At 27.0% G+C, this 14,189-nt stretch overlaps 3 protein-coding genes across 10 annotated transcripts; 1 reads left to right on the plus strand and 2 right to left on the minus strand.

Annotated features, from left to right (window-relative positions):
• Positions 1-462: 462 nt before the first annotated feature.
• On the minus strand, positions 463-6,654 carry LOC124948412 (protein lin-54 homolog). Of its 7 annotated transcripts, none has more exons than XM_047491988.1 (12): positions 6,210-6,654; positions 5,875-6,083; positions 4,833-5,230; positions 4,426-4,743; positions 3,808-4,341; positions 3,610-3,726; positions 3,387-3,527; positions 3,058-3,294; positions 2,733-2,941; positions 2,092-2,335; positions 1,761-1,957; positions 463-1,592 (listed from the first exon to the last, which is right to left on the minus strand). In XM_047491988.1, the coding sequence occupies exons 3-12, from the start codon at positions 5,217-5,219 to the stop codon at positions 1,409-1,411; spliced, it is 2,568 nt and encodes an 855-aa protein (XP_047347944.1). In that variant the 5' UTR covers positions 5,220-5,230; positions 5,875-6,083; positions 6,210-6,654; the 3' UTR covers positions 463-1,408. The 7 variants fall into 7 exon arrangements, with proteins under 7 accessions (XP_047347944.1, XP_047347943.1, XP_047347946.1 ...); XM_047491987.1 differs by having other exon boundaries at positions 6,178-6,654; XM_047491992.1 differs by having other exon boundaries at positions 471-1,592; positions 2,733-2,938; positions 3,808-4,026; positions 4,105-4,341; positions 5,875-6,653.
• Positions 6,655-7,374: 720 nt separating this feature from the next.
• LOC124948414 (COP9 signalosome complex subunit 4) lies at positions 7,375-11,861 on the plus strand. 2 transcript variants are annotated; one of them, XM_047491997.1, is made up of 9 exons: positions 7,375-7,554; positions 7,630-7,730; positions 7,824-7,942; positions 8,014-8,150; positions 8,295-8,409; positions 8,501-8,690; positions 8,769-9,146; positions 9,220-9,396; positions 11,407-11,861. In XM_047491997.1, the coding sequence occupies exons 1-8, from the start codon at positions 7,415-7,417 to the stop codon at positions 9,351-9,353; spliced, it is 1,314 nt and encodes a 437-aa protein (XP_047347953.1). In that variant the 5' UTR covers positions 7,375-7,414; the 3' UTR covers positions 9,354-9,396; positions 11,407-11,861. The 2 variants fall into 2 exon arrangements, with proteins under 2 accessions (XP_047347953.1, XP_047347952.1); XM_047491996.1 differs by lacking the exon at positions 11,407-11,861 and having other exon boundaries at positions 9,220-9,601.
• Positions 10,947-13,804, minus strand: LOC124948415 (voltage-dependent anion-selective channel-like). Its single transcript, XM_047491998.1, has 6 exons — positions 13,647-13,804; positions 12,477-12,810; positions 12,259-12,380; positions 11,737-11,845; positions 11,452-11,660; positions 10,947-11,329 (listed from the first exon to the last, which is right to left on the minus strand). The coding sequence occupies exons 2-6, from the start codon at positions 12,794-12,796 to the stop codon at positions 11,238-11,240; spliced, it is 852 nt and encodes a 283-aa protein (XP_047347954.1). The 5' UTR covers positions 12,797-12,810; positions 13,647-13,804; the 3' UTR covers positions 10,947-11,237.
• Positions 13,805-14,189: the final 385 nt, after the last annotated feature.

The following is a 14,189-nucleotide window of genomic DNA, read 5'->3' on the forward strand; positions in this document are numbered from 1 at the left end:
TAGGATTAAGTAATTATTAATAATTAATTAAATTGATTTTGTATAACATTATTAGCATACTTCAATTAAGTATAATAATTGACATCATTGAACGCAATTTAAAGATGAATGCCATTTAATTTGCTACAGAGAAAAGATTTATGATTTCAATGTAATGATATTTTATTTTATGAAAAATTATATATATATATATATATAACTAATTCATTATCAATAATCAACAAGAAGACAAACTAAAACATATATTAATTGATTATGACTTCAACATATGTAAGATTCCTTTCGAAGCCAAATATTCTCTAAATTATTCAGAAAACAAATATATTCTATAAGTACTCATATAAACGATTAAAATGAAATTTACAGAATTTTTATCCAGAAAAAAAAGAAAAACAAAAAAAGAAAAAAAAGAAAGAAATAAAGAAAATGTAAAAATATAATTGCAATCCCATTAATATTTAAATTTTTAGTTTTCATATTTCGAAATATCACATTTATCGATAATGATTTTATAAAAACTCAAGAATCAATATTATCTGAATTATAATATGAAATATAATACTCCATAATACAGTATTTTTAAACATCATATTTCATCAAGAATAATCAAACGAAAACATAAGAAGGGATTTATGTAATAATGGCCTTAATTATTTAATTAATGTTAGAATTAATATATCCAGTAATTATTATACATGCTGAATGATTTATACAGTTAAAAACTAAAAGTCATCTGTAATATTACTATATCTTGCACGCAAAAATATTTTGTAATGAATATATTGCTATATCCACACATGCAAAGAAATGATATATATATATATATATATATATATATATATATATATATATATATATATATATATATCTCACTGAAAGCAATAATTGACTATTTTAATTACAATAAGACAAATTTCTCTTATACTGAATTTAAAGCAATATAATATTATTCGTCATACCCACAGGCAAACAGTACCACAAAATTTACTAAACTCTCTTATAACTTTTTCATAGATTTCATAGAAATAAATATTAATTTTTACATCATCACATATATATATAATATTATGTATGATAATATATATACCCTACCATCTAATTAGCCCCTAATATTTTGTTGTATTCAAATTTCGAATTCAATTATAAATCAAATAGATGTTTTATTTAGATGTAGTTATCATGATTTAACTGTCATAAATACCGCTCTCTTGATTGTGATGTATCATATATAATAAAAATGTATTTGCATTTTTATTTCATTCTTTGGTATGTAACATTTCCATTGCGAATTTCATGATTTAATTTGAATAATATATTTAAAATATATTGAGAATTAATATTCTTAATCGTAAAATTTTTGTGGACGTTTGTAACAATGAAAAAAAAAATTATTTTCAAACTGCACCTGCTAGGTAGCTTCTGCTTTATGTGCCGACTCTATGATTTCTTTGAGACATCGTCCAAATTCTTCAATTATAAGTCTTTGCGATGTTTCATCATCAAACATATCGCGCTCAGCTTCATAAGCTTGTGCCATTAAGCACTGACAAGTCATTTCTACTACCTTATCGGTCAAAAAATTAAATGGTTGCCTAGGCAATATAAAAAAAAAAATATATATATATATTTTATTAATTATATCGAAATAGACGAGTTATGTAATTTATCTTCTAAGTATATCACAGATGCATTATTACATATTATTAACTAGGATCATATGCATTACAAAAATTGATTTATTATTTTATATAATTACATACCTTGCACCAGTATTTGAAACAGCAGGCGGTCTGAAAGCCATTTCAGATAATTGTAACTTTGCTTTATTTAATGTTAATTGTGCTGTCCTTACTTCAGCTGCATCTGCCAAATCTTTTAATGATTTTTTTTCTAAATTAGGTTCTTCTATATTTCGACATCCTATGCATTTACAATTTGCAGAACACGGAATTTTAGCCTAAAATTCATAAAATCTCTCTTGATCTTACGTTTTTATTTTACAAATTAGTTCTTTATTAATATTTCGTTTATAATAATTAGTTTGTTAATAATATTATTTTGTAATAAATACTTAATAATTATTTTTAATACCTCATAACATTCACAATAATTTTTTAAACATCCACTTCGTTTACAATTACATCCTTTATTGTGTCTACGTATATCATCACCAGTTTCACGACCTTTTCCAATTTTTGGACGAAAAGCATTCGGATTACGTTCCAAACACGATTTGATCGCTCTTTGCCTTTCTTCTTCGTTGCCAAGATTATTAGAGCAATTATTACAATTGCACATATGACAAAACTCTCCATTTGCAAAGCAATCACAATATCTGTGTGCGATTATATCCATATTTTAAATCAATATCAAGTTTATAAGAATATATTTAATAAGAGTGCACAAAGAATAAAGAATTTTTATTCCTTCTAAAAAATAACACTTTAAACATTCCTATTCTTTTATATGAAAATATATATCTTCGATTTCAATATATATCTCTGAAGTATAGAAGCTTATGTAGATTGTCATTTTTATAATGAAATATTAATAAACAAATAAATAGTAATTCATAGCCTACTACTACTATTGGATATGAACATAATTCTGAAGCATATATTATGAATAAAATATGTTACATACATTTCATTTAATATAAAAAAACTAATATTGTGCAACTCTTAATATTAATTATACATATATATATATATTTTTTTTTCTGAATTACTCACAGTTTAAGACATTGCGATTTAGTGCAATTACACGGTTTCCTCGGTCTAATACCATTCGGTTCAACATTTGCATATGATCTTTGAGATACTTTACTTTCAGAAATAGATCCAGAAGTTAAATTGCTAGTTGGACTTTGTAAACTTTGTGTATTTCCTAATAAGTTAGGAGTAGATTGCTGAGATTTTATTTTTCCGTCATCTGTATGCTGCTATTTCAATGAAACATAATATAAGTAATACCTTTTTTTTCCTTTTTTAATTTAAAAATATTTGGAATAAATTTGATATAAAAAAATATATATATATATATAAATACACACTATACCTGTTGTATATATTGTGCTGGCAAAACGACAATATTACTAACGTTCGAATTAGCTGAAAGAACGGCTTGACCAGATGCAAGTTGACTTAAAGCAGATGCTGGTATAGCAACAGCATTTTTCGATTGACTTCCTACTGTTGCAGCAGCAGGAATTAACAATCTCTGGCCGCTTCCAGTTAGTGTAGTCTTTGGTGCTACTGTTCTTAACGATTGATTACTAGTGTTTAAAGGAACAACCTGTAATTAAATTTATTAAAAATAATAATTGATTTAATTAATAAGATAATAAATTTTATCTGTCATACGTGTTCTCATTATACATTTTGTACCTTTACTATCTGTTGTTGTCCACCTAACTTTTGACTTACTCCTACAGTTTGTAAAGTTTGTGTTTGTGGTTTTGATTTACCTACAGTAACAACATTAGTACTTCCAGATGAAGGAGTACTCACCAATCTGACATATTGCACCTATAATATATATATATATATATAACAATTTTAATGTTATGCAATAAAAAAATCATATATATAATAGAACAAATAATTTTACCTGTCTTCCTGGCATTTGAATTTGATGTACTTGACTGGATCCAGTTACAATATTTTGATTTGCAGGTATTCTAATAACTTGTCCACTTCCTAATACCGTTCCGGGCTTTAAAGAACTCTACAATAATATATAATATATCATGTAAAATTATCTATTAAGTCGTTTAATATATTTGAAATCAAATAAATTTATAATTACCTGTCTAATAATTACTTTTTGCGGACTTGGCTGCACATTTGTTTTAGTTGAAGAAGAAAATACTGATTGTTGATTTGAAATTGTAGATGCTTTAACTTGAGAATTAATTATCGGCGCTGGTAAAATTTTTGTTGGGGATTTTACAGCACTACTGGGAACTATTGTCATTTTAGATGATTGAGACGATGAGGACTGAACCACTTTGTTAACAATAATACCCTTCAAATGATATGAAAAAATTATCATATGAGAATTAAATAATTTGACATTTTCATAATATGAAGAAATAATATATACTTGTTTTTGAGGAGTTGATGGTAAAATATGCTGAACTTTGTTTGTAGTTAATAATCCCATTTGTTGTGCTTGTGCCAATGTTATAGTTTTTGTTGGACTTGTTATATTTTGACTACTTACATTACTACTTAAAAACTTTATCGTTTGAGCTGGTTGAATTTCATTCTGTGAACTTGTTATAAGAACTTGTTGTCCTGGTTGTGCTTGACTTCCAGCTAATATCATTTTAGTATAAACCTATGAGAACACATATTATTAATATATTAAATTAGCTTTATTATTAAAATATAAAATAAACAAAATATATAAAATTTTTCTTACATTCCGATTTTGTTGATTACTTTGTACTGAACGTTTGGTTGTTTGCACTGTTTTTACATTTTGTATATTACTTAATGTAATACTCCCAGAATGGCTAGTTGCCATCACGGGCTTATTTGCTTGTGTAGATCTTAATTGTAGAACACTACCATCCGCAGGTTTTGCTGTTATAAGGGTTTGTGCTATTGATTGTAATTGTCCAGTTGATGCTGATGCCGGATGAGAAATTTTTAGAATTTGGCTAGTGCCTTGCCCACTTGCTGGAGAAACTATCATGATTGACTGACTTTGAGTAGCTGGGCAAATATTTTGTTTGACCTATGGATATTGTTGTTAAAGTATAAATAAATTAGTTTTACAATAAATTTTGTGAGATAAAAATACCTAAAGATAAAAAATAAAAATACCTGTACTGCAGATACAGGAACCCTTTGCAGCGACGGCTTAGTTTGAAATATAATATTTTGATTATTTTGACTTGCACTTGTGAAAACTATTTCTTCCGCTTGAATTTGTTCTGAAACTTCAGACATTTCCACATCAGGTACAATAGTTTCAGCCTCAATGTTTTGCTCTATCATTACTTGCTCTTCGTCAGTAGCCATGACTTCTTCCGCATTCATACATTCCAATTCAGCTTGAATATTCGCAAATGCTTCAAAATCATTTGATGTATATTGTTCATTGTTATGTGACAGTGTTAGAGCACTAAGATCTCCATCGCCTAATGTACGTGAATCAAGAGCTAAAGGTTCAACTAAAGCCCTTGCATTCTGTCCTTTATTCAAAGACATGACGATATTACCTATCAAAAATAACATATGATATTGTAAATATCATTATATTAACCATAATGATCTTTTCTATATTTTAAGTTATTGATAATTTTCATTAAATAGTAAAAGAGAGTAGATTAATTCTTCGTAATTTTATATTTGTTAATATTGAACTTTTATACGACTAATATATTTTATACAACTAATATATTTTATACGACTAATATATTTTATACAATTAATATATTTTATATAACTAATATATTTTATACAACTAATATATTAAAGAATAAAATAATGATAGACTGCATAAATATTGTCTATTGAAATTGATTATTGTAACAATACGTTTATGTTATTTTTTATTATATTAAAAGTTATAAATAATTAATGTCTAAATTTTATCAGTATTGATGCAGATAACTGTAAATACTACCAGAACATATGCAGGTTAGAGATATATATAATATTAATAAATATTATAAATAATGTAATACAAATTTAATATATAAATATAGAAGAAATGATCCAAAGAAGATAACTGTATACAAAATCACTTTACAATATGTTAAGCAAATCAGACCATTAAGTAAGAATTTAAAAATTCAAAAATTCAAATCTTGAAGAAACATGAAAACACGATTGATGAATAAAATATATCTTAAATACGTACTAATATAGATAATAATGCAGATGACAGGTCAATTCTTGACTCTTAATTATTAGAACAATCAAATTTGAATGATGATGGAAAATTCGAAGAATGAACCACTCAGGAACATTAGCGCCATTTATTGCTAGAACGCGCCATTTTCCGTAAAACGAACTGGTACACGTATTTAATGAACTTTAATGCACTCATTTTAATTCGGCAGAAACATTCTGTTCAATGAAAAACACTCCAAATATTAATTGGTAAAATTTAATGAGAATCTTTCTAAACATAAGCTCGATATCACACAAAATTCAACTTAACCTAAAATTCACCAATTCGTATCAGGTACGTACAGTGTTGGGTGGGGGCGTGCCACGAAACTCACATTATTTATGATAAAATCGTTATATATATGGCGAACATGCTCCCCAAACATTACAATGTCATTTAAATGCTTTCAAAAAGAAGTTCCACGATTTATCGTACATACCTACGCGTTCCCTTGATATCTCGAATTTGTTCAAAATCACGCGCCCACCATTGCTGTCCCACAGTGCACTACGCACCGCTGTGTACAAACAGACCTGAAGGTCGTTTAATGCTAAAACGACAAATTATAGATAAAATAAATGTTTCACGATAAACACAAAATGAATTCTCTTCACGATTAAGTTACAAAGAATCAATATTCCCTTTAGTAGCTAAATTGGCCAACAATGCAAAGCGATATTTTCGCGCACTTTGCAGATTTCGATTTCGCCATTTTTGCTGTTCCGCGGCTAAAAACACGTCAACCAATTGAGCGCCCTCTTGAACCAATAAAAAAGAAAGTTGTCTGTAAAAAAGTTAATCTCAAAGGCGCTAAAGCAATAAAATTTAAGGAATCAAACTTTTTTAATTATCACTTTTTTCTAATAATTTTGTAATAGGCTATATTTTTTTCTGTTTAATATCATACATAATCTATAGAAAATTAATATAGAAAATGAAAGTATAATCGATATAGTTATAAAAAGAGGTAGTTGATTTCAGACATATATTTTTTATTACATGTCAAAAGCTACTACTTCCTAAGAAACATTTTAATCATTTAATATATGTATATAGATCGATAATTAAATATATATATATATATTAATATGCAGATAATTAATTTAATTTTCTGTTGTTTAATGCTTTTCTATAACGAGTGTATATTGTTTAAATATTTTATATAAAATTTTTCATGATAATATTCTTCTTTGGCGGGAAAGTAATGATACTATTGGTCAAATTCTAAGATATTGTTATTTGATTGGTTAAATTATATTCGATATGATATTGTTGTCGTAATATATTAAAACTGATTTTATATTATTTTACTAATACAAAATAATCTTATTATTCTATTTTTAAAATCTATTTATACAAAATGTATTGAAATCATCAGTCAATGAAATAACTAAATATGTATGTATATGTATGTGTGTGTTTTTATAGGTGTAGAAAATTCTACAACGCCACCAAACGACATCATGCAATTATTTTGTAGAAATAGAAGTTCGTCAATTTAAATATCATGAATATTGGTATTTGTTCTGAAATAAATTGTAGTTCGTGGCCGATGTTCGTCGAAAAGATGGTGACGGTAGCCGCTGTACGTCAACAACTCGCAAATTTGGCACATTCTGGCGGTTCTCATAAGGATCAAGCCGAAAAGTAAACGCAATTAAATAAATCTCATTTATTTTGTCCTTATTGCGCGATAAAAAAAAACAATAATTTTTTTTCTAGGTATCGTTCAATTTTAGATGCGATACTAGCTTCGGCTAACTCAAACCAAACACAAGCCAACGGAGAGCTTGTCGATGCTTTAAAGGCTTTCATCGAAGCAAGTATGTTGTTTTTATTATCGTCAATGACATTTTTAAATATATATGTTCATTTATTTATATATAAATAAATAATAACGAGTTTATGCGTTTCAGTTGTAAATGAAAATGTAAGTCTAGTGATATCAAGACAAGTTTTGACAGACGTTAGTAGTAGATTACTTTCCCTACCTGATGAAATTTCTAAGGCTGTCTCACATTATACTTTAGATAAGGTATTTTGCTTTTTTCAATTCGAATAGAACACTTTTATCATATTAGGAAGATACTTAGATTATTTTTATAGGTTCAACCACGAGTTATCTCTTTTGAGGAACAAGTAGCTAGTATAAGACAACATTTGGCTGATATTTATGAACGCAATCAAAATTGGCGAGAAGCAGCAAATGTGTTAGTAGGAATACCACTTGAGACAGGACAAAAGTAATTATTTGTAAACTAAATTTTATATGTAAATAGTAATCTATTAACTTTTCGAACATTTTATATATATATATATATATATATATATATATATATATATATATATGTATATATATATAATATGAAATTTATAATATTTTGCAGACAATATACGGTTGATTATAAACTCGAAACTTATCTTAAGATTGCACGATTATATCTGGAAGATGATGATCCAGTACAAGCTGAAGCTTTCATTAATAGAGCATCTCTCTTGCAGGTAATAATTTAAAGATATATTTTATGTCATAACAATATAAATCCTCTATATATAATATTAATTATTTTATTTCGATATATTTATATTATAGGCAGAATCTAAAAATGAACAATTACAAATCTATTATAAAGTTTGTTACGCGAGAGTATTAGATTACAGAAGAAAATTTATAGAAGCGGCACAAAGATATAACGAATTGTCATATAGATCTATTATACACGAAGATGAACGGATGACTGCTCTTAGAAATGCATTAATTTGTACAGTACTTGCTTCAGCTGGTAATTATATATATTTTTTTTTTAATGTTTTGATTTATAAATTGTAATGGTAATAAATTAATAACTAATTTATAATAGGACAACAAAGAAGTCGTATGCTAGCAACATTATTCAAAGATGAACGTTGTCAACAACTTCCTGCATATTCAATTTTGGAAAAAATGTACTTAGATCGTATAATTCGTCGTTCTGAACTTCAAGAATTTGAAGCTCTTCTACAGCCACATCAAAAAGCTTGTACTATTGATGGATTGGGATCTACTATTCTTGATAGAGCCGTTATTGAACATAATTTATTATCTGCTAGCAAATTATATAATAATATTACCTTTGAAGAATTGGGTGCTTTACTGGAAATTCCACCAACGAAAGCTGAAAAAATTGCTAGTCAAATGATAACTGAAGGCAGAATGAATGGTTATATTGATCAAATTGATTCTATTGTACATTTCGAAAGTAAGTATAAATATTAATATATCTTCCGTAGGAAATAATTAATTTTTACTTAAAATAATTTTTGCTTTTCCAGCACGTGAAACATTACCAACTTGGGACAAACAGATACAATCATTGTGCTATCAAGTAAATCAAATAATAGAAAAGATTGCCCAAACTGAACCAGAATGGATTGCAAAAGCAATAGAAGATCAACTAGTTCACTAACATCAGTCTTTGTTTAATAATGAAAAGAATTCTCATGGTATAGGTAATCTACTTTTGTGTTTAATTTTTCATCCAGCATTTGGTTACTATCACTTTCTTATGGTCAAACATACAGATTTATTATGCTAGGGAAGCTTTCACCTTAGTATATACAAAATCTCTATTGTATTATTATTATAATATAAAGATACAATTTTTTCAAAAGTTAAAAAACTTGTAAGCGCTACATAAAAATTATAGAAAACTTTCATGTGTCTAATTTATAGATTACCCAATTTCTGTGTTTATTATCCAAGAAAGAAATTAAACAAATTTATAAAATAAAACAAAACGGTAGTAAATATTGATATATATATATATATACATAAATAGTAAGAAAAAAAAAATTAGATGTATTTTCTGTACAGATTACATTATCCCTACTATTAATCAATGTTATTAATGTTAAAAAAAGAAATAGGAGAGATATTTATATTATTTATCAATTTTTTATGTTTTATAACTCATAATTAAATTAACACTATAAAACTTTAACACATGTTATTTTCAAAACTCATTTATATTTTCTATATAAAATAAAGCTGTGGATTAATAACTATAAAATTGTGTTGGTGATATATTGGAAACTTGGAAAATATAAGCCATATTTAATGTAAGAATTGCAATTATATATTGCAATTTTTTTTGTAAGTTGATTATACACACACACACACATATATATATATATATATATACATATATGTATATCATGAACAAGCGATTCTAAGTCCGAGTCTAGTCTAGTGAAAAATGGAAGAAAATGAAAGAAAAAAAGATATTTGTTAGTTTATGCAGATTTACGATTAAAGCAAATATTTCCTAATTTCGTAATAAATTAAAAAATAAAATGGCACTTATTTACCAAGAATTGAAAAATATACCTACCCAGTATATGTAGTGATATTCCAGCAATAAGAAAAAAAATATATATATGTATTGCGGTACTAAGAATAATATCTTTATAAATTTTATAGCATTATTGTTTTAATAGTTATTTGACATAGATAATGAATGGTCTAAAGATATATCAGATTAAAGAAGGATATTGTCTTTAAAATGTACTAGAGCTAGACAACGACTTAATCTCACTATTTACATTATAAGTATAATTGAATATATGAGATTGTGTACCACATGCATCAATCTTTATGATATTATATCATACTAGGAACAAAATTGTTGTACTATGGGGCATTGATAAAAGATATGTTATGTGCAAAATAATTTTTTGTCAATAAAATGTATTGCTCGTTTTGTGAATGAATGTCAAAATTCTTACATAAATACATTGGTGAGAAGTACTAAATTCTGTTGTTTGAATAAGTCAACAAAGTGAATATACATGCATTATTGCAAGTTTTCTTGTAGCACATAATGGCAGTCAAGTTTAATATTAATTTATGTGAATGTAATTTCACATATATTTTATCCCCTTCTTTGGTACAACATTGTGTAGCAAATATTTTATTTTGTTATAGAATTAAACTGTTCTGAAAAATCTAGCAATAAATTATTATATATATGTAGGATATTATTAAAGTAAAGAACGAATAATCATACCACACATATCTTTTTTTACTTGCATTATAGAAGATACTTTTTTAACAATTCAATGTATTTTATCCCATGATTATGATTTTAAATATATTTAGTTCTTGTAACTGCTTAAAAATGATGCATAACCTTTTTGTGTGGCATCTACTTAAGGATAAACCTATCTATATGTTATAGGTAATATTTTTATTTTTATTTGAAGCATGTACTGTGTTGCAGTTTTTATGACATAAAAGTCATGAAGTCTAACTTTTTTAGACATCTTTTTTTTTTCTTTCTAAACGTCAATACTTAAGCCTCAAGATTTAATGCTAAACCAATTTTGTGTCCACCAGAACTAAAGTTCTTTCCATCAATATTGGTAGAAAGAGTCAAAGTTACACCTGTAAAACATATTAATGAAATATATGAAGAAAAAAATTGATAAATATATTGACTCGGTGTGCTTAATATGTTACAGGGGAAAATATATTAATGAAAAATGAACAATATCACTTGGACTTACCATCGCGAAGTTTCTGTTGATATCCCAAACCTATTTGAAGTTGAGAATTAACTTTGGCCCTAACACTTGCATCATTATCAAGATTATACTTGGTACCAAGTCCAAATTGTGTCACATTATTACTTGAATTCCAAGCCAAATTAATGGCACCTTCCAAGTCAGGTTTTACTTTATGATAAATGGAGGCACCAAATTCACGCCCATTATCTCTATATTGACATTACCAAAACAAATGTTATTTTAAATAAAAATTATTATTATGTATTTGAAACATGTAATGCTTACACAGAAGTGTGGAAAGCAAAATCAGAAGCAGTAAATCCAAGAGCAAAATTATTCTTTGTAAGCTTGCTTCTCTGCGAGTCGAAAGAAGCTTGATAACCAGCAAGCCATCCTGAAAGCAATTACAATACAATAAATTAGAAGTTACATTAAACTTTTTTGTGCCTATTCCATTGTCGCCTTCATGTTCGCCCTGGAATATCATGAAAATCACAAACATGAATCAAGGAAAAGATTAGAAAGGAGCACTTATGGAATGGATTAAACATTTAAATAATAAAATTTTTATCAGTTTCAAAAAAATAATTTAAAAGAAATATTTTGGGAAATAGGAATGATAATTAAACAATAATATTTTCTATCGTAAATGATGTTATAAATGATGTTGTTAATTTTTTTATTTACACAACTTGAATGTATTGCTGTTATAGATAGAAGTGCAATAGAATTAAACCTAGTATATCACATATAATAGGTTTATAAAAAAAGTGAATATTTATTTACAAAAAAAATGTTTATAATTACCTTGATATCCTACAACTGCAGTAGCATTAATGAGCGGACCGGTAGAAAGACTTAAATCAAAGTCAGCAGTTGCTGATACATTTTCATGTTTGTAAGTAGTCTTCAATTGTCCTGTTTTAGTGCTGCAGTAGAACAAGTTTTTGTTTGGTCCAATAAATTTAGTTTTACAACTATATAAAATAAATTTAGTTTTACAATTAACATAAAAGATCCCTTACCCAGTCTGAGGTGAAAAAGTACAACTGTAACCAATGCTAAGTCCATTAAGTAATTTATCTGCGATAGATATATCAGTTGCAAGAGTATTATCGGTATTCCATTTCTCACTAAATGTCAAACCATATTCCTTGATTTTATATTTGGTTTCCAAGGTAGCAAATACTTTTCCAGTATCTTGATTAGATACTCCACCACTGGAGAACTCAACGCCAGAATCAGTCTTGGTTTTGACATCTAATTTTAAGAGGCCAAAATGATAACCATTAGTAAATACATCACGAGCACTTTTGCCAAGATCTTTGTAAGTCGGAGGAGCCATATTCGTTAAAGTTCCTGAAAGATTAATATTATTGCATTGTAAATATTTTATATTTTAATTTAAACCTAAACAAACAAGTTTTAAATTTATACAATAGATGAGTAAATATAACAAATTTTTTTTTTTATTTTTTTTTTCTTATATTGTACTTATAATAATGACAAAAAGTTTATCATTATATATATATATATATATATATATATATACATATATAATTTTTAATTATATAACAGTTAATAAAAAGGGATTTAGATATACATAAAAGCTCTTAGATTAATCTTCGAATCAGAGTATAAAATATTTCGGACAAAGATACATTGTTGGGATAAAACAAAAGAATATCCAGAGATAAAAAAGAAAGGAACAATTTTTATTGCCAATAAATTATAACAACGTTAACTATCAGTAATAATTGAATTTGTTAAAAAAAGAAAAAAATATATTACGTTGCCAGGAATTGGTTATGAAGAAGGTGGGTTCGTGGCGTTACGCGAAAATGGAATGATATTGACCTGTTTCAGATATTACATAAGGACCAGAAAGATAATTTTTGTTTTATATTCGACTAGGACAAATTGATACAAGTCCGATAAGCGAGGTTAGTTATGAATCGTAGAGAAAAAAAAAAAGGAAAACGTTCAACCTACATAATCAGAGAATTGTTTCGAAAGAGAAGTAGTATTTCGATTAAAGATCGCTGCCATCATACAAACGACATTGCCTCTTACTGATTAAAGCCGGTAGATATTTTTTTCCGTACTTTCGTCGTGTCCATACTCTTTATACGTTTATCGACGACCCAATATGTAATTATTATTTAAAATTAAGATATCATTTGATTTTTACTTACAGTTTTATGTCAGGAGATAACTCGAGTATAGGAAATCGTGTGACTTCACAGAAGAATTGCGTTACACGAGACCGTCTACCGTTGATACTGAGGGGAGATACAGGCTTATGTCTATCTGCGCATGCGCCGCCGAGCTAAACCTTAAATTTACAAACATTTTTCTTACGCTATTTTTATACACTCCCGTCTTTCGGACGACTAAGTAATTGGAATTATTCTCTGAAACATCATTTGTATATATATATATATATGTATACATTTATTTTTCTATTATAAAATAAAAATTCTTTTTATTTCATTTATTTCATTATTGCATTGATCATCCTCCAGACTATTACGTAACCTCCAAGGAGTTATACCTCCCACCATGACTCTACATAGGCGTGGATTTTGCACGCATCGTATCTGTTTTATCTGGTGCGTTTATTGAACTTTGCTAGCACAAGAATTATTTCTTAGAGTAAACATTTTTCTTTTTTTTTCTTTTTTTTTTTTTTTTTTTTTTTTTACGCAACATGTATTTTGACTTAATAACGATTACAT

The sequence above is a fragment of the Vespa velutina genome, chromosome 4, assembly GCF_912470025.1.
Source record: "Vespa velutina chromosome 4, iVesVel2.1, whole genome shotgun sequence".
Taxonomy (NCBI): domain Eukaryota; kingdom Metazoa; phylum Arthropoda; class Insecta; order Hymenoptera; family Vespidae; genus Vespa; species Vespa velutina.

What these genes read in the sequence shown, in the direction of transcription:
- LOC124948414 (XM_047491997.1), top strand. Translation starts at nt 7,415, where the DNA reads ATGAATATTGGTATTTGTTCTGAAATAAATTGTAGTTCGTGGCCGATG. An exon ending in CATAAGGATCAAGCCGAAAA is followed by an intron (nt 7,555 to 7,629) that starts GTAAACGCAATT and finishes TTTTTTTTCTAG; the next exon opens with GTATCGTTCAATTTTAGATG. An exon ending in ATAGAGCATCTCTCTTGCAG is followed by an intron (nt 8,410 to 8,500) that starts GTAATAATTTAA and finishes TTTATATTATAG; the next exon opens with GCAGAATCTAAAAATGAACA.
- LOC124948415 (XM_047491998.1), bottom strand. Translation starts at nt 12,796, where the DNA reads ATGGCTCCTCCGACTTACAAAGATCTTGGCAAAAGTGCTCGTGATGTA. An exon ending in TTTGCTTTCCACACTTCTGT is followed by an intron (nt 11,661 to 11,736) that starts GTAAGCATTACA and finishes ATGTCAATATAG; the next exon opens with AGATAATGGGCGTGAATTTG. An exon ending in TCAACAGAAACTTCGCGATG is followed by an intron (nt 11,330 to 11,451) that starts GTAAGTCCAAGT and finishes TATGTTTTACAG; the next exon opens with GTGTAACTTTGACTCTTTCT.
- LOC124948412 (XM_047491990.1), bottom strand. Translation starts at nt 5,219, where the DNA reads ATGTCTTTGAATAAAGGACAGAATGCAAGGGCTTTAGTTGAACCTTTA. An exon ending in GACAACAACAGATAGTAAAG is followed by an intron (nt 3,295 to 3,386) that starts GTACAAAATGTA and finishes ATTTAATTACAG; the next exon opens with GTTGTTCCTTTAAACACTAG. An exon ending in GTTTCAAATACTGGTGCAAG is followed by an intron (nt 1,593 to 1,760) that starts GTATGTAATTAT and finishes TATATTGCCTAG; the next exon opens with GCAACCATTTAATTTTTTGA.